Source organism: Salvelinus fontinalis, chromosome 1 (assembly GCF_029448725.1).
Source record: "Salvelinus fontinalis isolate EN_2023a chromosome 1, ASM2944872v1, whole genome shotgun sequence".
Classification (NCBI taxonomy): Eukaryota; Metazoa; Chordata; class Actinopteri; order Salmoniformes; family Salmonidae; genus Salvelinus; species Salvelinus fontinalis.
This window is the reverse complement of record NC_074665.1, coordinates 85,588,714-85,611,779: the sequence shown is the minus strand read 5'-3', so window position 1 is coordinate 85,611,779 and position 23,066 is coordinate 85,588,714. Positions and strand designations below refer to the sequence as shown.

At 44.0% G+C, this 23,066-nt stretch overlaps 1 protein-coding gene across 1 annotated transcript in view; it reads right to left on the bottom strand.

The window, feature by feature from the left end:
- Positions 1-5,363: 5,363 nt before the first annotated feature.
- Positions 5,364-23,066, bottom strand: part of LOC129862984 (integrin alpha-9-like) — a 233,225-nt gene continuing 215,522 nt past the window's right edge. The window contains exons 27-28 of the mRNA XM_055935066.1: positions 21,891-22,010; positions 5,364-11,332 (exon numbers count right to left, since the gene is read on the bottom strand). Coding sequence (XP_055791041.1) covers positions 11,231-11,332; positions 21,891-22,010 — 222 coding nt within the window. The 3' untranslated portion in view covers positions 5,364-11,230. The remainder of the gene's footprint in view (positions 11,333-21,890; positions 22,011-23,066) is intronic.

The following is a 23,066-nucleotide window of genomic DNA, read 5'->3' as shown; positions in this document are numbered from 1 at the left end:
ATTTAACTGAATTTGACTTCATTGACCTTTAAGCCTACATATCAATTTATCTTAGACGTTATATTTTCTTCTTCCTTGGTTATTAAAGCAAATATCTGCAGCGTTAGTAAAGATGTGATCAAGATGTAATTAAGTTAGATGGGGAGCGGTGGTGAACAGCAATCTTCATGTCTTTCCACATATTTTCAATGCGATTCAAGTCCACTCACAGACTTTCACATTCTTGTTCTCAAGCCATTCCAGCGTAGCTTTGGCTGTATGCTTGGGGTCATTGTCCTGTTGGAACGTAAATCTTTATTTACATTTACATTTAAGTCATTTAGCAGACGCTCTTATCCAGAGTGACTTACAAATTGGTGCATTCACCTTATGATATCCAGTGGAACAGCCACTTTACAATAGTGCATCTAAATATTTTAAGGGGGGGGGGGGGGGGGGGGGGGTTAGAAGGATTACTTTATCCTATCCTAGGTATTCCTTAAAGAGGTGGGGTTTCAGGTGTCTCCGGAAGGTGGTGATTGACTCCGCTGTCCTGGCGTCGTGAGGGAGTTTGTTCCACCATTGGGGTACCAGAGCAGCGAACAGTTTTGACTGGGCTGAGCGGGAACTGTACTTCCTCAGAGGTAGGGAGGTGAGCAGGCCAGAGGTGGATGAACGCAGTGCCCTTGTTTGGGTGTAGGGCCTGATCAGAGCCTGAAGGTACGGAGGTGCCGTTCCCCTCACAGCTCCGTACCTTCAGTACATTCCCAGATGCAGAACCCACCCCCTGCAGTACAGTCCCAGATGCAGGACCCACCCCCTGCAGTACAGTCCCAGATGCAGGACCCACCCCCTGCAGTACAGTCTCTGATGCAGGACCCACCCCATGCAGTACATTCCCAGATGCAGGACCCACCCCCTGCAGTACAGTCCCAGATGCAGGACCCACCCCCTGCAGTACAGTCTCTGATGCAGGACCCACCCCCTGCAGTACAGTCTCTGATGCAGGACCCACCCCCTGCAGTACATTCCCAGATGCAGGACCCACCCCCTGCAGTACATTCCCAGATGCAGGACCCACCCCCTGCAGTACAGTCTCTGATGCAGGACCCACCCCCTGCAGTACATTCCCAGATGCAGGACCCACCCCCTGCAGTACAGTCCCAGATGCAGGACCCACCCCCTGCAGCACAGTCCCAGATGCAGGACCCACCCCCTGCAGTACAGTCTCTGATGCAGGACCCACCCCCTGCAGTACAGTCCCAGATGCAGGACCCACCCCCTGCAGTACAGTCCCAGATGCAGGACCCACCCCCTGCAGTACAAGACATTTTTTTTATTTATTTTTTGCTTTGTCATTATGGGGTATTGTTTGTAGATTGAAAAGGGGAAAATATTTTTTTAAATAAGGCTGTAACTTAACAAAATGTAGAAAAACTCAAGGGGTCTGAATAGTGTCCGAATGCATGACTTATATTATTTGAACATACTGTATGTAGTTAAAATATTTAAAGTATCAGCAATTCAATACTCACATATTAGGGTTGGTGTCCTGTTGGAAGGTGAACCTTCACCCCAGTCTGTGGTCCTGAGCACTCTGGAGCAGGTTTTCATCAAATATCTCTCTGTACTTTTCTCCATCTGCTCCACAGCATGATGCTGCCACCCCCATGCTTCACCGTAGGGATGGTGCCAAGTTTCCTTCAGACGTGACGCTTGGCATTCAGGCTAAAGAGTTCAATCTTGGTTTCATCAGACCAGAGAATCTTGTTTCTCATGGTCTGAGCTGGCTGTCATATGCCTTTTACTGAAGAGTGGCTTCCGTCTCGCCACTCTACCATAAAGGCCTGATTGGTGGATTGCTGCAGAGATGATTGTTCTTCTGTAAGGTTCTCCCTTCTCCACAGAGGAACTCTAGAACTCTGTCTGAGTCACCATCGGTTTCTTGGTCACATCCCTGACCAAGGCCCTTCTCTCCCGATTGCTGTTTGGCCAGGCGACCAGCTCTAGAAGAGTCTTGGTGGTTCCAAATGTCTTCCATTTAAGAATTATTATTATTATTATTTTTATTTTTTTTACCGTTATTTTACCAGGTAAGTTGACTGAGAACACGTTCTCATTTGCAGCAACGACCTGGGGAATAGTTACAGGGGAGAGGAGGGGGATGAATTAGCCAATTGTAAACTGGGGATTATTGGAGTGATGGAGGCCACTGTGTTCTTGGGGACCTTCAATGCTGCAGAAATGTTTTGGTACCCTTCCCCAGATCTGTGCCTCGACACAATCCTGTCTCGGAGCTCTACGGACAATTCCTTCGACCTCATGGTTTGGTTTTTGCTCTGACATACACTGTCAACTGTGGGACCTTATATAGACAGGTGTGTGTCTTTCCAAATCATGTCCAATCAATTGAATTTACCACAGGTGGACTCCAATCAAGTTGTAGAAACATCTCAAGGATGATCAATGGAAACAGGATGCACCGGAGCTCAATTTTGAGTCTCATAACAAAGGGTCTGAATACTTATGTCAATAAGGTATTTCTGTTTATTATTTTTAATGAATTTGCAAACATTTCTAACAACCTGTTTTTGCTTCGTCATTATGGGGTATTGTGTGTAGATTGCTGAGGATTTTATTTAATCCATTTTAGAATAAGGCTGTAACGTAACAAAAAGTCAAGGGGTCTGAACATTTCGAAGGCACTGTATGTATTTTATAACATGATTGTCATCATATAACAATATCAAAGTACTACAGTGTGTGATTAAAGTAATAAAAACAAGGGGAACATACTGTACACAAAGCTAAAATGCTAACTTCCAAAACACAGACAACAATGAACAAAGCTAACTCTACAAAAACCTCTACCTTGACTTGTTCTATAGCCTCCTGGTTTAGCCCATCCACCTTATAGATCTCTTAGACTATATAGCGAGTCTTGGTCAACCATATGTATCTTGATCTCCAGACTGAGGGATACTATGGGTCTCCACTACCAGCCTGGCTCGGCTCACCATGTCTGAGATCTGGATGGACCTCAGGTTAACCCAAGCACGAGGGTTGCGAATGTAGTTGAAACAGTCTTCAACGCTCTTTGTAGCTGCTTTGACGTTTTATAAAAGCGATTCTGCTGCATTCTCATCTTTCTTGGGCCTCCTCGGACGTCTGTGGAACTCGGCAGCTGTATAAGCGACGTTTACGATGTTTAGACATAGTATTTATTAACTTTGTTCAAGTGGTCGGATAGCACCCAGGAGCTGCCTTTGAAGGAGTTCTGACCTGGCAAATTGGAGGACAACCGACAGGTACACAATGCTGAGGTCCTCAGCTACCTGTAAGTATGCATCAGTGAGATTCTTTAACTCCTTTTGCAATTCCGTTTATGGTTTCACTTTGTGTGCACCTTTACTGTTTAAGTAGTCAGTCTTGCTGCCTCTGTGATTCTCAGACATGGCCGTCAACCTTTTCTGAGGGGTCAACTGTCTCATTAACGGTTCACTTGTTTTGATAAAGAGAAGTCAGTAAAAGTGAGACCGAAACACCCACAGAATACAAGGTCCCTCAAGTTGATCTACCTGACGTTGATGAGCTATTAAGTTCAGCTTATTGTGCAAAACCGTGAAGCTCTCCTGACAGTCGCTTGGTACCGTTATATCAGACGACGTCAACAGCTGCACCACATCAGCACACAGACTCATAATTTTGCTGAGTTTCTGAGTAATGGCCATGTTCGGCGGATGACCTTGGAACATTGAATAAGCGGTATGGTACCAGGTTTCAGCAGCTGGTAAGAGGACTTTCCTGATGTTTTTGATCAGGTCAGAGAACAGTGTACTGTGTTTGTAGAGACTGTCCATACTCATGGCTGAGCTCATCGCAGTCTCCTGAGCTGTCTGGAATAACTGCGTCAGGGTCTCTAACTCTGATCTGAAGATATCCAATGTCTGACTATCGACAGCGTCAACAATAGTTGAAGCTTCTTTTGACGCTTGGGCATAACAGTTTGACAGCTCCAGAACCCCTGTACAGGCTTTGCTAAGAACCCTCACATATTTTTCTTTGGTTACAGTCACAACTTCATACAAGAAGGGCAAAAGATTGAAATTAAGAGGCTTTGTAATTGGTTTCGCTTCACCTGAAACAGCTGGGCCCTTTAAATCATCTTTGAAGTCTGTGTGCCATCACAGGTTCTCAAATTCATTTTTCTGAGGGCTCAACTTTAGATTCAACTGGTGAACCTCTTTCTGAAACATCCAGAACAGGAGACTGAAAACCAAGGTCTCTTACTTTTTGATCCAGAATTGATCCTACAGCCTGATTAGTTGGTTGGACTGCTGGTGAGATGTGCTAGCATGCATCCTCTTGCAGTGGACTGAGGAGGTGTGGATGTTGCTGTCCTTCCAGCTCTTCTCTTAACACTTTAAAGTGCTGGATCACCACAGAGGCATGATCTGAAAAGCCAGAGTATACATCCACATCTAGACTGGAGGTGAACTACTCTGGCCCCCTCTAGCTGAGTGAACTGCTCTGGCCCCTCCGGCCCCCTCTAGCTGGGTGAATTGCTCTGGTCCCTCCGGCCCCCTCTAGCTGGGTGAATTGCTCTGGTCCCTCCGGCCCCCTCTAGCTGGGTGAATTGCTCTGGTCCCTCCGGCCCCCTCTAGCTGGGTGAACTGCTCTGGTCCCTCCGGCCCCCTCTAGCTGGTTGAACTGCTCTGGTCCCTCCGGCCCCCTCTAGCTGAGTGAATTGCTCTGGTCCCTCCGGCCCCCTCTAGCTGGGTGAATTGCTCTGGTCCCTCCGGCCCCCTCTAGCTGGTTGAACTGCTCTGGTCCCTCCGGCCCCCTCTAGCTGGGTGAATTGCTCTGGTCCCTCCGGCCCCCTCTAGCTGGGTGAATTGCTCTGGTCCCTCCGGCCCCCTCTAGCTGAGTGAATTGCTCTGGTCCCTCCGGCCCCCTCTAGCTGAGTGAACTGCTCTGGTTCCTCCGGCCCCCTCTAGCTGGGTGAACTGCTCTGGCCCCTCCGGCCCCCTCTAGCTGAGTGAATTGCTCTGGTCCCTCCGGCCCCCTCTAGCTGGGTGAACTGCTCTGGTCCCTCCGGCCCCCTCTAGCTGGGTGAACTGCTCTGGTCCCTCCGGCCCCCTCTAGCTGGGTGAACTGCTCTGGCCCCTCCGGCCCCTCTGCCACCTCACACAGCAGGACCAGGTGGGCTGCGATGGGGGCTCCCACCTTCTCTACAGCAGCTGTCTTTATCAGACCAGCCTAGTCCAGGAGAGATGCCATACCTGGACACTGGTCTTGGACCCTGTCAAGGTATTGCAGGAGTGATGGTCAGGAGGTTAGTAATGTTATATGAAGCTAGATTTACAAATGAGACAGATTGCCCATCATGTTGATTTGTTTTTATTTGCAGCAGTTTAAACAAAATAATAACTAGGTCTCCTTACAAACATCTTCAAAGTAAGCATTTCATTTTCTTAACCATAGAACAATGAAGGCATTCTGGTTCAGCTCTTCTAACTTGCATCATGTAGCAATACTACATCGCCTCCCGGGTGGCGCAGTGGTCTAGGGCACTGCATCGCAGTGCTAGCTGCGCCAACAGAGTCTCTGGGTTCGCGCCCAGGCTCTGTCGCAGCCGGCCGCAACCGGGAGGTCCGTGGGGCGACGCACAATTGGCATAGCGTCGTCCGGGTTAGGGAGGGTTTGGCCGGTAGGGATATCCTTGTCTCAGTATGTAAAAATGTATGCATTCTACTGTAAGTCGCTCTGGATAAGAGCGTCTGCTAAATGACTGAAATGTAAATGTACTTCATTAAAATGCTGCCATTTTAAAAAGAAATTAAATATTGAATTTACCTGTGAGGATAACAGCTCTATCTGCAACTGTGTTGCAGCATGTTGTAGTCTGGTTGTCTCAACTCATGAATTATTTACAGGTAACAGTGAAGAGCCATGTGCTTGATTTGCCAGTCTTTGATGGCAACCAGTATCAGCTGTTGCCCACTTCTCATATTGACTGTGTGAGACTGCTAGCGGTCTGCCACCAGATGGTACCATACACCACAAAAAAAGCAATCCGCTGCAGCAATGTCAAACTGGGAGAACATTTCTTGATTAAAGAAAAAGAGAAAACCACAGTTTTAATTTCAAATTTATCAACAGATAAATATAAAGCTTGAACACGAGTTTAAACATCAAACATATAGAGAGTAGTTTATTTAATACAGCATTCTAATGTGTGATAAAGGTGAAACAACATAGAAATAAAAAAAACTAAACCGTCACAGTTAATACAACCCAACATGTAGTGTTTACCTTTCTGCTAATATGAATAGATAACTATATCAGGTACAGAGGAGACGGTGAATGTGTACAGTATTTGCCATGCCAGTGAAAGGAAGGAGTGACATTAAAATATAGGGTGTATTTCTAACAAATCAACCAATCAAAGATCAATGCAGCATGATTGATAAAGACCTAAGCCATCATAGTGAGCACAGTAAGGTGTTTTAGCCGGGTAACAGAGCACTGCACAAACTGGCTTTGAAAAGCTATACTTCATTTCTGGCTCTATTCAATCTGCGGAAGTTCAGCCTTTCCGCGTTACGGCCCGTTTATACTAGTAAGTAGCATCTCGCAGTGGAATATCGGAAGCCATTAACTTTCAATGGAATGAAGTGGAGTGGGCGGGAGGACCGCTGAGTGACGCGCGCATGGGCGAGGGAGCTGAAGTTTGAGAATGGCAAATGTTATTCCAATCCTCTGCGATATCGCAACGCGAGTGACCAATCAAAGCTCACCATAGGTTCCACTCCTACTGGATTGGCTGACAATGGCTGTTGTACTGTACCACTACAGAACGCACATGAGGGCGAGGGTAGCGTGGCTGGGCAAGTGACGCCTGTATAGTATAAATCCTCCGTTAGTTGAAACTGCATTCACGGTAAACACTGAATATATATTGACTCAATCGGAAATTACCTTGACATTTCTATGGCGCAATCTGTAACGCTTTAGCGAAACAGACTGAGTGAGCCCTAGTTAGAGCGATGCTGAGACACTTATCTAATTTCATCACCATCACATAAAGGCCCGTCTGCACCTCCCAAGACCGTTTATATATATGTGCCACTTATCTTTTTATACCCAGCACATGCTTAATTTGGGATTGCACATTGATAAACTCTTCAACCCTTTCATAAACGCACAACCTGTCAGTCTAAAAACACAAACTGCCTTCAAAAAGTATTCACACCTCTTGACTTTTTGTTGTGTTACAAAGTGAGATTAAAATTGATTTGTCATTTTTTGGTCAACGATATGCACACAACAATCTGTAATGCCAAAGTGGAAGAAAAATGATATACATTTTTTAAATGGAAATAAAACACTAATATATCATGATTAGATAAATATTCAACCATATGAGTCAATAAATGTTAGAATCACCTTTGGCAGCGATTACAGCGGTGAGTCTTTTTGGGTAAGTCTTGAAGAGTTTTGCACACCATTATTCTTAAAAAAAATTATTCAAGCTCAGTCAAGTTGGTTGTTGATTATTGCTAGACAGCCATTTACAAGTATTGCCATAGATTTTCAAGCTGATTTAAGTCAAAACTCTAACTAGGCCACGCAGGAACATTCAACGTTGAAAGAGGTGTGAATACTTTTTGAAGGCAGTTTGTGTTTTTAGACTGACAGGTTGTTTGAAAATTGAAAACTTTTTTGAAAGAGGCTAAGCTTGTGATTGATCATCTGCATACCTGAGCAATAGTTACTTGCCAAAACAGCTTTTAACACTTGATTCTCATAGAATATAGCCTATATTGCACTTTTTCTTTACACATTTCAAGTAGCTTCCACAGATTGGTGGGATGTGTGTAAAAATACACGTTTTAAATGTCAACCAAACTGTTCTAACTAGCATCTAATGCATGGCACTATACCATTATATTACATAATAACTACAATTTTGTTACTACAGTTATTACTGTTTAGTTACATAGGTATAACCGTAATTTAAAGGTACAATGTTAGTTTTTCTACTCATCTCTGCCCCTATTTCATATGATAGGATCAATTTAAAATAAAATTGGGAAAAGACCATGATTTGTGAAATGCTCCAGACTATCATCGTTTTCATGGTTCTTCTCAGCTTAATTGCGACAAGTGGAATGCGTTATTGAGCTAAAAATTATTGTTAGTATATCTGTTTAAGCTGTCTATCCACTATCTCTATGGCCTAACTCAGAGTACATTCAATACCGTCAGTCTGAAAACACCACACTTTGTGAAATGTGGCAAATGAAGTGTAAAGGATATTCTCTAGCTACAGTTGATGATGTCATGGTGTTGATGATGTCAATGGGTTGCTGGGTGGTGGATGATGTGTGTTTCCTCTTTACTGTATAAAGCACTTTGAGGGCCTGGAAAAGCGTTAAATTATACAGTGCATTCTGAAAGAATTCAGACGCCTTGACTTCTTACACATTTTGTTATGTTACAGCCTAATCTAAAATTGATTAAATAGTTGTTTTTGTTCATCATCAATCTGCACACAATACCCTATAATGACAAAGCATTTTTGCTAATTTATTAACAATAAAAACTGAAATATCACATTTACATAAGTATTCAGACCTTTTACAAAGTACTTTGTTGAAGAACCTTCGGCAGCGATTACAGCCTGAAGTCTTCTTGGGTATGATGTTACAAGCGTGGCACACCTGTATTTGGAGATTCTCCCATTCTTCCCAGCAGATCCTCTCAAGCTCTGTCATGTTGAATGGGGAGCGTCGCTGCACAGCTTTTCTGATCTCTCCAGAGGTGTTCGATCGGGTTCAAGTTCGGGATCTGTCTGGGCCCCTCAGGGACATTCAGAGACTTGTCAGAGTCCCGAAGCCACTCCTGTGTTGACTTGGCTGTGTGCTTAGCATCGTTGTCCTGTTGGATGGAGAACCTTCACCCCAGTCTGAGGTCTTGAGCGGTCTGGATAAGGTTTTCATCAAGAATCTCTCTGTACTTTGCTCCGTTCATCTTTCCCTCGATCCTGGCTAATCTCCCAGTCCCTGCCGCTGAAAAACATCCGTACAACATGATGCTGCCACCCCCATGCTTCACCGTAGGGATGGTGCCAGGTTTCCTCCAGACGTGACGCTTGGCATTCAGGCCAGAGTGTTCAATCTTGATATCATCAGATCAGAGAATCTTGTTTCTAATGGTCAGAGTCTTTAGGTTCCTTTTGGCAAACTGTCATGCCCCTTTTACTGAAGGGTGGCTTCCGTCTCGCCACTCTACCGTAAATGCCTGATTGGAGTGCTGCAGAGATGTTTGTCCTTCTGGAAGGTTGTCCCATCTCCACAAAGGAACTCTAGAGCTCTGTCAGAGTGACCATCGGTTTCTTGGTCACCTCCCTGACCAAGGCCCTTCTCCACCGATTGCTCAGTTTCGCCAGGTGGCCAGCTCTAGGAAGGGTCTTGGGGGTTCCAAACTTCTTCCATTTAAGAATGATGGAGGCCACTGTGTTCTTGGGGACCTTCAATGCTGCAGAAATGTTTTGGTACCCTTCCCCAGATCTGTGCCTCGATACAATCCTGTCTCGGAGCTCTACGGACAATTCCTTCGACCTCATGGCTTGGTTTTTGCTCTGACATGTACTGTCAACCGTGGGAACTTCTATAGACAGGTGTGTGCCTTTCCAAATCATGTCCATTTAATTTACCACAGCTGGATTCAAGGATGATCAATGGAAACAGGATGCACCTGAGCTCAATTTTGAGTCTCATAGCAAAGGGTCTGAATACTTATTTAAATAAGGTATTTCTGTTTTTTGTTTTTAATAAATATGAAAACATTTCTAAAAACCTGTTTTTGCTTTGTCATTATGGGGTACTGTGTGTAGATTGCTGAATATTGTATTTTATTTAAACCATTTTGGAATAAGGCTGTAATGTAACAAAATGTGGAAAAAGTCAAGGGGTCTGAATACTTTCCGAATGCACTGTATAGTCAATTAAACATTTCATAGAGCTCTTTTGCTTGGTTATCAGCATTTCTTCATGCGAGTGACAACTTCGATGTGTGACAAAAAAATATATCTATGTTTATGGTGAATGGAAGGTCTACACACAGAAATATAATTTTGACTTGAATGGGAATGTCCGCTCCTGTAATTGTATTTCTGTGGGCCTTCATTGGACTTGCGTGGCTGGTTGCCCATATAGCTATCTATCCAAGGGAGAGGGAGATGTGTGCGATATTAAAGAGATATTTGTGAGCAGGAAACAGTACAGAATTAAAAGACACAATCTTTCACACTCCAGAAAATCCACGTCTCACGATACTGGATAATATACAAATTGACTCATTTACTATACATAACATGCTGTGTGTTTGGCCTGGAAACTAAAGGAAAGACGCCGAAACATAGCATTAACTCGGACATCAGTGCTTTAAAAAAAACATATATATATATGCTTACGTTAGATTTCAAAAACTCGAACCAACCATTTCGCAAAGCCCCAATTTAATACAGTATGGCTTTAATATGTATAAAAATAAATGTTCACTACTATTAAAACAGAGCCCTGAGGGTTTTTGCTGTCCCGTCCGATAATATCCGCGTCATTGCCACATCCTGTCCAAGGACGTCTATCTCCTTCGGTGTATTCAGTGACGTGAAATACTCAGAACGTTGCAGATAGAAATAGAATGTTTAGAGCTAACGCATCATGTCTGTTCTGCACAATATATTTCTATCTGAATGTTCTGGAACATTACAGCATCCTGAACAGGCCCGTTGTTTCTTTAACAGTTCCATTTTGTTTATTTCCGTTGGCAGGAAGTTTCCTCCATAGGGACTAATTGAATTCTATTGCGAGTGTTGTATTAATTTGACACCAAACGGAAGAAAACAGACAAACAGGAATGGAATCCATGGGATTGTCCAATAAGAAACGCTAATTTCCAATTTCCGTTGCACTGAATTAGGGTCCTAATGAACCTGACCCTAGCGAGCGACACCAACCTCCACCTCAGATGTCTGTCTGTTAGTTCCCTCGATCCCCAGTCTCCCACCCACAAAAAAAAGTCTCCCTCCAAAAAATCCAGAGACCATTTATTTCTCTTCCACATATGGAAGATTGAAGGGCCCTTATTCCTGATTGGCTGGCTGTGGTGAAAGCTCTCAGCTCATTGGATCCTCCATTGACACAATCCCCACACCCTGTGCTCTCATTGTCTTCTCTGTCCCTCAGTGGTTCTTTTCTACCCAATCCCAGCTCTTGTCAGCTCTGTCCTTCCTGTTTTTCTCGGCCTCGATGATCTCCTGGTAGCGCCGGCGGAAGAAACCCATCTGGGAGAGGGGAATGAGAAAAGGAGGAGAGAAGAGGATGAGAAGGAGAGGGGGAGAGAAGACAAACACTTGCTGTTAGCTCCGGTTCAGTGGTTAAGGAGGTGGACCTATGACCAGATGTTTGACCTGTTAAGATTGATAGTCTATTACCTCTGCTCATATGGACCTCGATGGTCAACAGTTGCTTAAATCTCAGGTGCAATGGTTAGTTAGTGAGTGAGATGGACCTTTGACCCCTGTCAGCTGTTCTTAGTGTCAGTGGCTTCATATATCTTGTTTGTATTTATTATATAGGACAGTGAGACTGAGGGCTTGCTAGCAGTGGGTCGGATTCGAACCCTCGCTTGGACTGGTGCATGTATTCCTGAGGCAGCAACTTAGACCACTAGACCATCCAGGCAAAGCAGTCAGTTGCTCTAAGGGCCAATGGGAAGGAGCAGTGGTCAGTGTGATGGACCTACGGCTAGATGTTTGACCTGTTAAGATTTACTAGCCTCTATTATACTGGCCATCAGGCAGGAACCACCAGGCTAGAACCATGTGGAATGAAGGTTTCCCTGGCTGGAGAAGCTGTTGAGGGCCTTTCTACATAAGCAGAGCCCAGAGCAATGAATGCTTCTCTGGCTGGAAAAGCTGTTGAGGCCCTTTGTTCCATTAGGAGCTCAAAGTGAGCTTCCAGGCTCTGCTCTTGTTGTGACACTAGTTGGGCTATCTTTGTTGTGCACCAAGTTTAAAATGTTTTATGTAGTTTCTACTATTCTAAATGTTTTATTTGATGATGAAGTGATGGTATTGTGGTATTGCCATGGTATTGTGGTATTGTGGTATTGCCATGGTTACATGGTATTGTCATGGTATTGTGGTATTGTCATGGTATTGTGGTATTGTCATGGTTGTGTGGTATTGTCATGGTATTGTGGTATTGTCATGGTTGTGTGGTATTGTCATGGTATTGTGGTATTGTCATGGTATTGTGGTATTGTCATGGTATTGTGGTATTGTCATGGTTGTGTGGTATTGTCATGGTTGTGTGGTATTGTCATGGTTGTGTGGTATTGTCATGGTTGTGTGGTAGTGTCATGGTTGTGTGGTAGTGTCATGGTTGTCATGGTTGTGTGGTATTGTCATGGTTGTGTGGTATTGTCATGGTTGTGTGGTATTGTCATGGTTGTGTGGTAGTGTCATGGTTGTGTGGTAGTGTCATGGTTGTGTGGTATTGTCATGGTTGTGTGGTATTGTCATGGTTATGTGGTATTGTCATGGTTGCGTGGTATTGTCATGGTTGCGTGGTATTGTCATGGTTGCGTGGTATTGTCATGGTTGCGTGGTATTGTCATGGTTATGTGGTATTGTCATGGTTGCGTGGTATTGTCATGGTTGCGTGGTATTGTCATGGTTATGTGGTATTGTCATGGTTGCGTGGTATTGTCATGGTTGCGTGGTATTGTCATGGTTGCGTGGTATTGTCATGGTATTGTGGTATTGTCATGGTAATGTGGTATTGCCATGGTTACATGGTTTTGTCATGGTATTGTGGTATTGTCATGGTATTGTGGTATTGTCATTGTATTGTGGTATTGTCATGGTATTGTGGTATTGTCATGGTTGTGTGGTATTGCCATGGTTGTGTGGTAGTGTCATGGTTGTGTGGTAGTGTCATGGTTGTGTGGTAGTGTCATGGTATTGTGGTATTGTTATGGTATTGTCATGGTTACGTGGTATTGTCATGGGAATTGTGGTATTGTGGTATTGTCATGGTATTGTGGTATTGTCATGGTATTGTCATGGTAGTGTGGTATTGTCATGGTTATGTGTTATTGTCATGGTTGCGTGTTATTGTCATGGTTGCGTGTTATTGTCATGGTTGCGTGGTATTGTCATGGTTGCGTGGTATTGTCATGGTTGCGTGGTATTGTCATGGTTGCGTGGTATTGTCATGGTTGCGTGGTATTGTCATGGTTATGTGGTATTGTCATGGTTGCGTGGTATTGTCATGGTTATGTGGTATTGTCATGGTTGCGTGGTATTGTCATGGTTGCGTGGTATTGTCATGGTTGCGTGGTATTGTCATGGTTATGTGGTATTGTCATGGTTGCGTGGTAGTGTCATGGTTGCGTGGTAATGTCATGGTTATGTGGTATTGTCATGGTTGCGTGGTATTGTCATGGTTGCGTGGTATTGTCATGGTTGCGTGGTATTGTCATTGTTGCGTGGTAGTGTCATGGTTGCGTGGTATTGTCATGGTTATGTGGTATTGTCATGGTTGCGTGGTATTGTCATGGTTGCGTGGTATTGTCATGTTTGCGTGGTATTGTCATGGTTGTGTGGTATTGTCATGGTTGCGTGGTATTGTCGTGGTTATGTGGTATTGTCGTGGTTGCGTGGTATTGTCATTGTTGCGTGGTAGTGTCATGGTTGCGTGTTATTGTCATGGTTGCGTGGTATTGTCATGGTTATGTGGTATTGTCATGGTTGTGTGGTATTGTCATGGTTGCGTGGTATTGTCATGGTTATGTGGTATTGTCATGGTTGTGTGGTATTGTCATGGTTGTGTGGTATTGCCATGGTATTGTGGTATTGTCATGGTATTGTGGTATTGTCATGGTATTGTGGTATTGTCATGGTATTGTGGTATTGTCATGGTTATGTGGTATTGTCATGGTTATGTGGTATTGTCATGGTTATGTGTTATTGTCATGGTTATGTGTTATTGTCATGGTTGCGTGTTATTGTCATGGTTGCGTGGTATTGTCATGGTTGCGTGGTATTGTCATGGAAGCGTGGTATTGTCATGGTAGCGTGGTATTGTCATGGTTGCGTGGTATTGTCATGGTTGCGTGGTATTGTCATGGTTGCGTGGTATTGTCATGGTTGCGTGGTATTGTCATTGTTGCGTGGTATTGTCATGGTTGCGTGGTATTTTCATGGCTGCGTGGTATTTTCATGGCTGCGTGGTATTTTCATGGCTGCGTGGTATTTTCATGGCTGCGTGGTATTGTCATGGTTGCGTGGTATTGTCATGGTTGCGTGGTATTGTCATGGTTGCGTGGTATTGTCATGGTTGCGTGGTATTGTCATGGTTGCGTGGTATTGTCATGGTTGCGTGGTATTGTCATGGTTGCGTGGTATTGTCATGGTTGTGTGGTATTGTCATGGTTGCGTGGTATTGTCATGGTTGCGTGGTATTGTCATGGTTGCGTGGTATTGTCATGGTTGCGTGGTATTGTCATGGTTATGTGGTATTGTCATGGTTGCGTGGTATTGTCATGGTTATGTGGTATTGTCATGGTTATGTGGTATTGTCATGGTTGCGTGGTATTGTCATGGTTGCGTGGTATTGTCATGGTTGCGTGGTATTGTCATGGTTGCGTGGTATTGTCATGGTTGCGTGGTATTGTCATGGTTGCGTGGTATTGTCATGGTTGCGTGGTATTGTCATGGTTATGTGGTATTGTCATGGTTGCGTGGTATTGTCATGGTTGCGTGGTATTGTCATTGTTGTGTGGTAGTGTCATGGTTGCGTGGTAATGTCATGGTTATGTGGTATTGTCATGGTTGCGTGGTATTGTCATGGTTGCGTGGTATTGTCATGGTTGCGTGGTATTGTCATGGTTGCGTGGTATTGTCATGGTTGCGTGGTATTGTCATGGTTGCGTGGTATTGTCATTGTTGTGTGGTAGTGTCATGGTTGCGTGGTATTGTCATGGTTGCGTGGTATTGTCATGGTTATGTGGTATTGTCATGGTTGCGTGGTATTGTCATGGTTGCGTGGTAGTGTCATGGTTGCGTGGTATTGTCATGGTTGCATGGTATTGTCATGCTTATGTGGTATTGTCATGGTTATGTGGTATTGTCATGGTTGCATGGTATTGTCATTGTTGTGTGGTAGTGTCATGGTTGTGTGGTATTGTCATGGTTATGTGGTATTGTCATGGTTGCGTGGTATTGTCATTGTTGTGTGGTATTGTCATGGTTATGTGGTATTGTCATGGTTGCGTGGTATTGTCATGGTTATGTGGTATTGTCATGGTTGCGTGGTATTGTCATTGTTGTGTGGTAGTGTCATGGTTGTGTGGTATTGTCATGGTTGCGTGATATTGTCATGGTTATGTGGTATTGTCACGGTTATGTGGTATTGTCACGGTTGCGTGGTATTGTCATGGTTATGTGGTATTGTCATGGTTGCGTGGTATTGTCATGTTTATGTGGTATTGTCATTGTTGTGTGGTATTGTCATGGTTGCGTGGTATTGTCATGGTTATGTGGTATTGTCATGGTTATGTGGTATTGTCATGGTTGCGTGGTATTGTCATTGTTGCGTGGTATTGTCATGGTTATGTGGTATTGTCATTGTTGTGTGGTATTGTCATGGTTGCGTGGTATTGTCATGGTTATGTGGTATTGTCATGGTTATGTGGTATTGTCATGGTTGCGTGGTATTGTCATGGTTATGTGGTATTGTCATTGTTGTGTGGTATTGTCATGGTTGCGTGGTATTGTCATGGTTATGTGGTATTGTCATGGTTATGTGGTATTGTCATGGTTGCGTGGTATTGTCATGGTTGCGTGGTATTGTCATGGTTGCGTGGTATTGTCATGGTTGCGTGGTTGGTATGATGTGTAGTTGTTGTTGTTGCTCAAAGCCCTTCAAGGATAAATCACGTATTTTAAAAAAATATGTTTTTATTGAATGTAATTTAAAAAGGAATGGAAGAATACACTGGCTACACATAGCCTCTGTTCATACTATGTGCCTTAGTGGTCAACAGACTGAAGAATATCATTTGCCTTTTCCAGAAACATTCACCAGTTGAAAAGCAAAAGGAAAAATGATACCAGAAGGGGATCACCAACACCACATGTGGGGTTTTGGAAAGCCTGAAGCGATGCTGCTACTTATTTTTCTTCAAAAAACATTGACCAGTTTTGAACTGGATTCTGCACTCCATGACAATACACTGAGCGTACAAAACATTAGGAACACCTTATCTTTCCATGACATTGACTGACCAGGTGAAAGCTATGATCCCTTATTGATGTTACTTGTCAAATCCACTTCAGTCAGTGTAGAGGAAGGGTTGGAAACAGGTTAAATAAGGATTTTTAAGCCTTGAGACAATTGAGACATGGATTGTGTATGTGTGCCATCCAGAGGGTGAGTTTTCAAGACAAAATATTGAAGTGCCTTTGAATAGGGTATGGTAGTACGTGCCAGGCGCACCAGTGTGTCAAGAACTGCAATGCAGCTGGGTTTTTCACGCTCAACAGTTTCCTGTGTGTATCAAGAATGGTCCACTACCCAAATGACATCCAGCCAATTTGACACAACTGTGGGAAGCATTGTGCAAGCATCCCTGTGGAATGCTTTAGACACCTTGTAGAGTCCTGGCCCTGATGCATTTTGGTTGTTCCGAACTCAATAGTAGGAAGGTGTTCCTAAGGTTTTGTACACTCAGTGTATAGTTTGTATAAGGAAAATATAGAAATTCAGTAAACATCAGCTAGATAGACAGATGAATGGTTACACACCATGGATCTTTTGATGTCTATCTAAACATAGAGATGACGCTACTGTGAGAACACTAAGGGTCAGCTCAGCGAAAAGACAACAAAAGAGATCTCTCTCTCTCTCTGATTCAGAAAGGCTGTGTCCCAAATGGCACCCTATTCCCAACATTGTGCACTACTGATTAGAGCCCTCAGAGTCCTGGTAAAAAGTAACACACTATATATGGAATAGGGTGCCATTTGAGACACAGCCTGTTTTTTTCTCCCACAGGAATTCCCTCAAAGAGGAAATAGTGGACATGTGCAGCTCTTGTACGTGGGGTTTACTTTGGCAGAGTGCAAGGACTTGGAGAAAGGGAGGGCTGGTGTTACAAACACACACAGTATATTCCAGGAGCAACATTTCAGGGTTCAGTCGTGCTATTCCCAGTGGGAGTCGCAAACGAGGGAAAGAAAGAGTTTTGTGTGAAGAGAAGTAAAGGGGTCTGGTCTGTATAGAGAAGTAAAGGGGTCTGGTCTGTATAGAGAAGTAAAGGGGTCTGGTCTGTATAGAGAAGTAAAGGGGTCTGGTCTGTATAGAGAAGTAAAGGGGTCTGGTCTGTATAGAGAAGTAAAGGGGTCTGGTCTGTATAGAGAAGTAAAGGGGTCTGGTCTGTATAGAGAAGTAAAGGGGTCTGGTCTGTATAGAGAAGTAAAGGGGTCTGGTCTGTATAGAGAAGTAAAGGGGTCTGGTCTGTATAGAGAAGTAAAGGGGTCTGGTCTGTATAGAGAAGTAAAGGGGTCTGGTCTGTATAGAGAAGTAAAGGGGTCTGGTCTGTATAGAGAAGTAAAGGGGTCTGGTCTGTATAGAGAAATAAAGGGGTCTGGTCTGTATAGAGAAATAAAGGGGTCTGGTCTGTATAGAGAAATAAAGGGGTCTGGTCTGTATAGAGAATTAAAGGGGTCTGGTCTGTATAGAGAAGTAAAGGGGTCTGGTCTAGACATCAATTGGGGGTCATTTCCCCTCAAATCTATCTTTCACGTGTGTGGTATGATGTGTGTGGTATGCATGGTCAGTGTACATTTTTGTGACGTCCATGTTGTTCCTTGTGTGGTTGTTAATGACTATCCAAGAGCACCTCCCCTATGACTGACTGACTGCATGCCACTCTAATCCAAGAGAAGCAGCATTTCACAACTGGACCGTGTGAACCAATCCCTGGGACCAGGAAAATGTAGCACTGATAAATGCTTGATGGCTGAAGTGTGTTCATTGTGACTGCTGATGATAAATCAAAGTCCTACTTTATTTGCGAGTGCTGACTGTCTCTTTCTTTAGAACTGTAGCACTGTCACAGACTAAACAATAGGTTCAGAGATGCTCAATACAAATGGCCCAATGTGACTAGTTGTTTACAAGTTAATGCGTTAGCTTGGGGCAAACATGTTCCTCTGACAATCCGCCAAACTTAATTAGACAATCGTGGTGTCATTACACATTACCACAACACTGTTGGGTTCTGAGAATATGAAATATAGTTCTTCATGTCACTGAGGAAGAGAGGGTAATGTATAACGTTTACATTATGTCAGGATATGTTATTGTCAGACGTCATGGATCCTCTGGGAGGAGAAGAGACACAGTCTGGTACCAGTCACCATGACAGCTGTAAGTTGGGGAGGAGTGAGCACTTTGGGGCAGAGGTCAGGTCAGATAAAGTGAGGAAAAACAGATATCACTAAGGTGCTGTCTAGCAATAGAGACACATTGGCTGTTCAGGTGTGTAGGAGGAGACTCAGCCTAGAAGAAAGGGTTAAATATCAGTGCTGGTGTGAATGTTGTTTTGTCAGTTCAGCTGTTCGACCCTCTGGGATGAATGAACTTGGTTTGAGCTTTAATAGTGTCGAGTTCTTACTCTGATATTAGAACCTAACAACACAAACTACAGCAATTAAAGATAGTGGCGTTAAGTGGTGAGGAAAGATTAGAGATAGTTATGAGAGAAGAAATGGGCTATGGTCTAACAACCAGTTAGAGGGGAGGTGTTCTAGGCTATAGTCTAATGACCAGTTACAGTAGAGGGGAGGTGTTCTAGACTATAGTCTAATGACCAGTTACAGTAGAGGGGAGGTGTTCTAGGCTATAGTCTAATGACCAGTTACAGTAGAGGGGAGGTGTTCTAGGCTATAGTCTAATGACCAGTTACAGTAGAGGTGAGGTGTTCTAGGCTATAGTCTAATTACCAGTTACAGTAGAGGGGAGGTGTTCTAGGCTATAGTCTAATGACCAGTTACAGTAGAGGGGAGGTGTTCTAGGCTGTAGTCTAATGACCAGTTACAGTAGAGGGGAGGTGTTCTAGGCTATAGTCTAATGACCAGTTACAGTAGAGGGGAGGTGTTCTAGGCTATAGTCTAATGACCAGTTACAGTAGAGGGGAGGTGTTCTAGGCTGTAGTCTAATGACCAGTTACAGTAGAGGGGAGGTGTTCTAGGCTATAGTCTAATGACCAGTTACAGTAGAGTGGAGGTGTTCGAGGCTATAGTCTAATCACCAGTTACAGTAGAGGGGAGGTGTTCTAGGCTATAGTCTAATGACCAGTTACAGTAGAGGGGAGGTGTTCTAGGCTATAGTCTAATGACCAGTTACAGTAGAAGGGAGGTGTTCTAGGCTATAGTCTAACGACCAGTTACAGTAGAGGGGAGGTGTTCTAGGCTGTAGTCTAATTACCAGTTACAGTAGAGGAGGTGTTCTAGGCTATAGTCTAATGACCAGTTACAGTAGAGGGGAGGTGTTCTAGGCTATAGTCTAATGACCAGTTACAGTAGAGGGGAGGTGTTCTAGGCTATAGTCTAATGACCGGTTACAGTAGAGGGGAGGTGTTCTAGGCTATAGTCTAACGACCAGTTACAGTAGAGGGGAGGTGTTCTAGGCTATAGTCTAATGACCAGTTACAGTAGAGGGGAGGTGTTCTAGGTTATAGTCTAATGACCAGTTACAGTAGAGGGGAGATGTTCTAGGTTATAGTCTAATGACCAGCTACAGTAGAGGGGAGGTGTTCTAGGCTATAGTCTAATTACCAGTTACAGTAGAGGGGAGGTGTTCTAGGCTATAGTCTAATGACCAGTTACAGTAGAGGGGAGGTGTTCTAGGCTATAGTCTAATGACCAGTTACAGTAGAGGGGAGGTGTTCTAGGCTATAGTCTAATGACCAGTTACAGTAGAGGGGAGGTGTTCTAGGCTATAGTCTAATGACCAGTTACAGTAGAGGGGAGGTGTTCTAGGCTATAGTCTAATGACCAGTTACAGTAGAGGGGAGGTGTTCTAGGCTATAGTCTAATGACCAGTTACAGTAGAGGGGAGGTGTTCTAGGCTATAGTCTAATGACCAGTTACAGTAGAGGGGAGGTGTTCTAGGCTATAGTCTAATGACCAGTTACAGTAGAGGTGAGGTGTTCTAGGCTATAGTCTAATTACCAGTTACAGTAGAGGGGAGGTGTTCTAGGCTATAGTCTAATGACCAGTTACAGTAGAGTGGAGGTGTTCTAGGCTATAGTCTAATGACCAGTTACAGTAGAGGGGAGGTGTTCTAGGCTATAGTCTAATGACCAGTTACAGTAGAGTGGAGGTGTTCGAGGCTATAGTCTAATCACCAGTTACAGTAGAGGGGAGGTGTTCTAGGCTATAGTCTAATGACCAGTTACAGTAGAAGGGAGGTGTTCTAGGCTATAGTCTAACAACCAGTTACAGTAGAGGGGAGGTGTTCTAGGCTGTAGTCTAATTACCAGTTACAGTAGAGGAGGTGTTCTAGGCTATAGTCTAATGACCAGTTACAGTAGAGGGGAGGTGTTCTAGGCTATAGTCTAATGACCAGTTACAGTAGAGGGGAGGTGTTCTAGGCTATAGTCTAATGACCGGTTACAGTAGAGGGGAGGTGTTCTAGGCTATAGTCTAACGACCAGTTACAGTAGAGGGGAGGTGTTCTAGGCTATAGTCTAATGACCAGTTACAGTAGAGGGGAGGTGTTCTAGGTTATAGTCTAATGACCAGTTACAGTAGAGGGGAGGTGTTCTAGGTTATAGTCTAATGACCAGCTACAGTAGAGGGGAGGTGTTCTAGGCTATAGTCTAATTACCAGTTACAGTAGAGGGGAGGTGTTCTAGGCTATAGTCTAATGACCAGTTACAGTAGAGGGGAGGTGTTCTAGGCTATAGTCTAATGACCAGTTACAGTAGAGGGGAGGTGTTCTAGGCTATAGTCTAATGACCAGTTACAGTAGAGGGGAGGTGTTCTAGGCTATAGTCTAATGACCAGTTACAGTAGAGGGGAGGTGTTCTAGGCTATAGTCTAATGACCAGTTACAGTAGAGGGGAGGTGTTCTAGGCTATAGTCTAATGACCAGTTACAGTAGAGGGGAGGTGTTCTAGGCTATAGTCTAATGACCAGTTACAGTAGAGGGGAGGTGTTCTAGGCTATAGTCTAATGACCAGTTACAGTAGAGGGGAGGTGTTCTAGGCTATAGTCTAATGACCAGTTACAGTAGAGGGGAGGTGTTCTAGGCTATAGTCTAATGACCAGTTACAGTAGAGGGGAGGTGTTCTAGGCTATAGTCTAATGACCAGTTACAGTAGAGGGGAGGTGTTCTAGGCTATAGTCTAATGACCAGTTACAGTAGAGGGGAGGTGTTCTAGGCTATAGTCTAATGACCAGTTACAGTAGAGGGGAGGTGTTCTAGGCTATAGTCTAATGACCAGTTACAGTAGAGGGGAGGTGTTCTAGGCTATAGTCTAATGACCAGTTACAGTAGAGGGGAGGTGTTCTAGGCTATAGTCTAATGACCAGTTACAGTAGAGGGGAGGTGTTCTAGGCTATAGTCTAATGACCAGTTACAGTAGAGGGGAGGTGTTCTAGGCTATAGTCTAATTACCAGTTACAGTAGAGGGGAGGTGTTCTAGGCTATAGTCTACCAACAATATGAGGAACAAAAACATGGACCTCCCAATAACAAGGAAATTACATGGTATAGTCCACACTATTTGCTGTTTTGTGTGTGTGTGTGTGGTGTGTGTGCTACCTTCCAGAGCAGCACAGCCAGCAGTAGGAAGATGAGTATTCCCACCAATAGGCTCATGGCAATGATCCAACCAACAACATAGCCTCTTGGCTCCTGGCTGTGGAGCGCCTCGAACACCAGCTGAAACACAATGGCAATACAGTCAAACGTAGCCTCAAACACGGAAACACCTAGATACACACAGCCCCTTGGCTCGTGGCTGTGGAGCACCTGGAACACCAGCTAAAAGAACAAGATTACAGTCAAACACAAAAAATTTACACCAACACATTTAAAATAGTCTAAATTATTTCTGAGATATCAATCAAATGTATTTATAAAGCCCTTTTTACATCAGCCGATGTCACAAAGTGCTGTACAGAAACTCAGCCTAAAACCCCAAACATCAAGCAATGCAGATGTAGGAGTACGGTGACTAAGAAAAACTCCCTAGAAAGGCAGGAACCTAGAGAGGAACCAGGCTATGAGGGGTGGCCAGTCCTCTTCTGGCTATGCTGGGTGGAGATTATAACAGTACATGGCTAAGAGGTTCAAATGTTCATAGATGACCAGCAGGGTCAAATAATAATAATCACAGTGGTTGTCGAAGGTGCAACAGGTCAGCACCTCAGGAGTAAATATCAGTTGGCTTTTCACAGCCGATCATTCAGATTTAGAAATAGCAGGTTCGGTAGAGAAAGATAGAGTTAAAAACTGGTGACAAGGTAGCACGGTGAACAGGTCAGGGTTCCATAGCCGCAGGCAGAACAGTTGAAACTGGAGCAGCAGCACGGCCAGGTGGACAGCAAGGAGTCATCAGGCCAGGTAGTTCTGAGGCATGGTCCTAGGGTATTACGCATACCTACTACTATCCTACATTTCCAGAGCAATGCAGTTGTGAAAGACTGGAAATTCAAGGTAACAGCTGGAACACAAGATTCCATTGGAAACAGAGACATTCACACAGATTCACATCTAGGATTACATTCAAACAGTTTGATACAGACTCAGAAAAAAAAGCCTCACATTCAAACACACTTTGATACAGACACACTCAAACCATGTCAGTGAGGAAAACAGAACAAGAGCACAGGATTTATATGACCTCAACGTCCTGAACACACACACACACACACACACACACACACACACACACACACACACACACACACACACACACACACACACACACACACA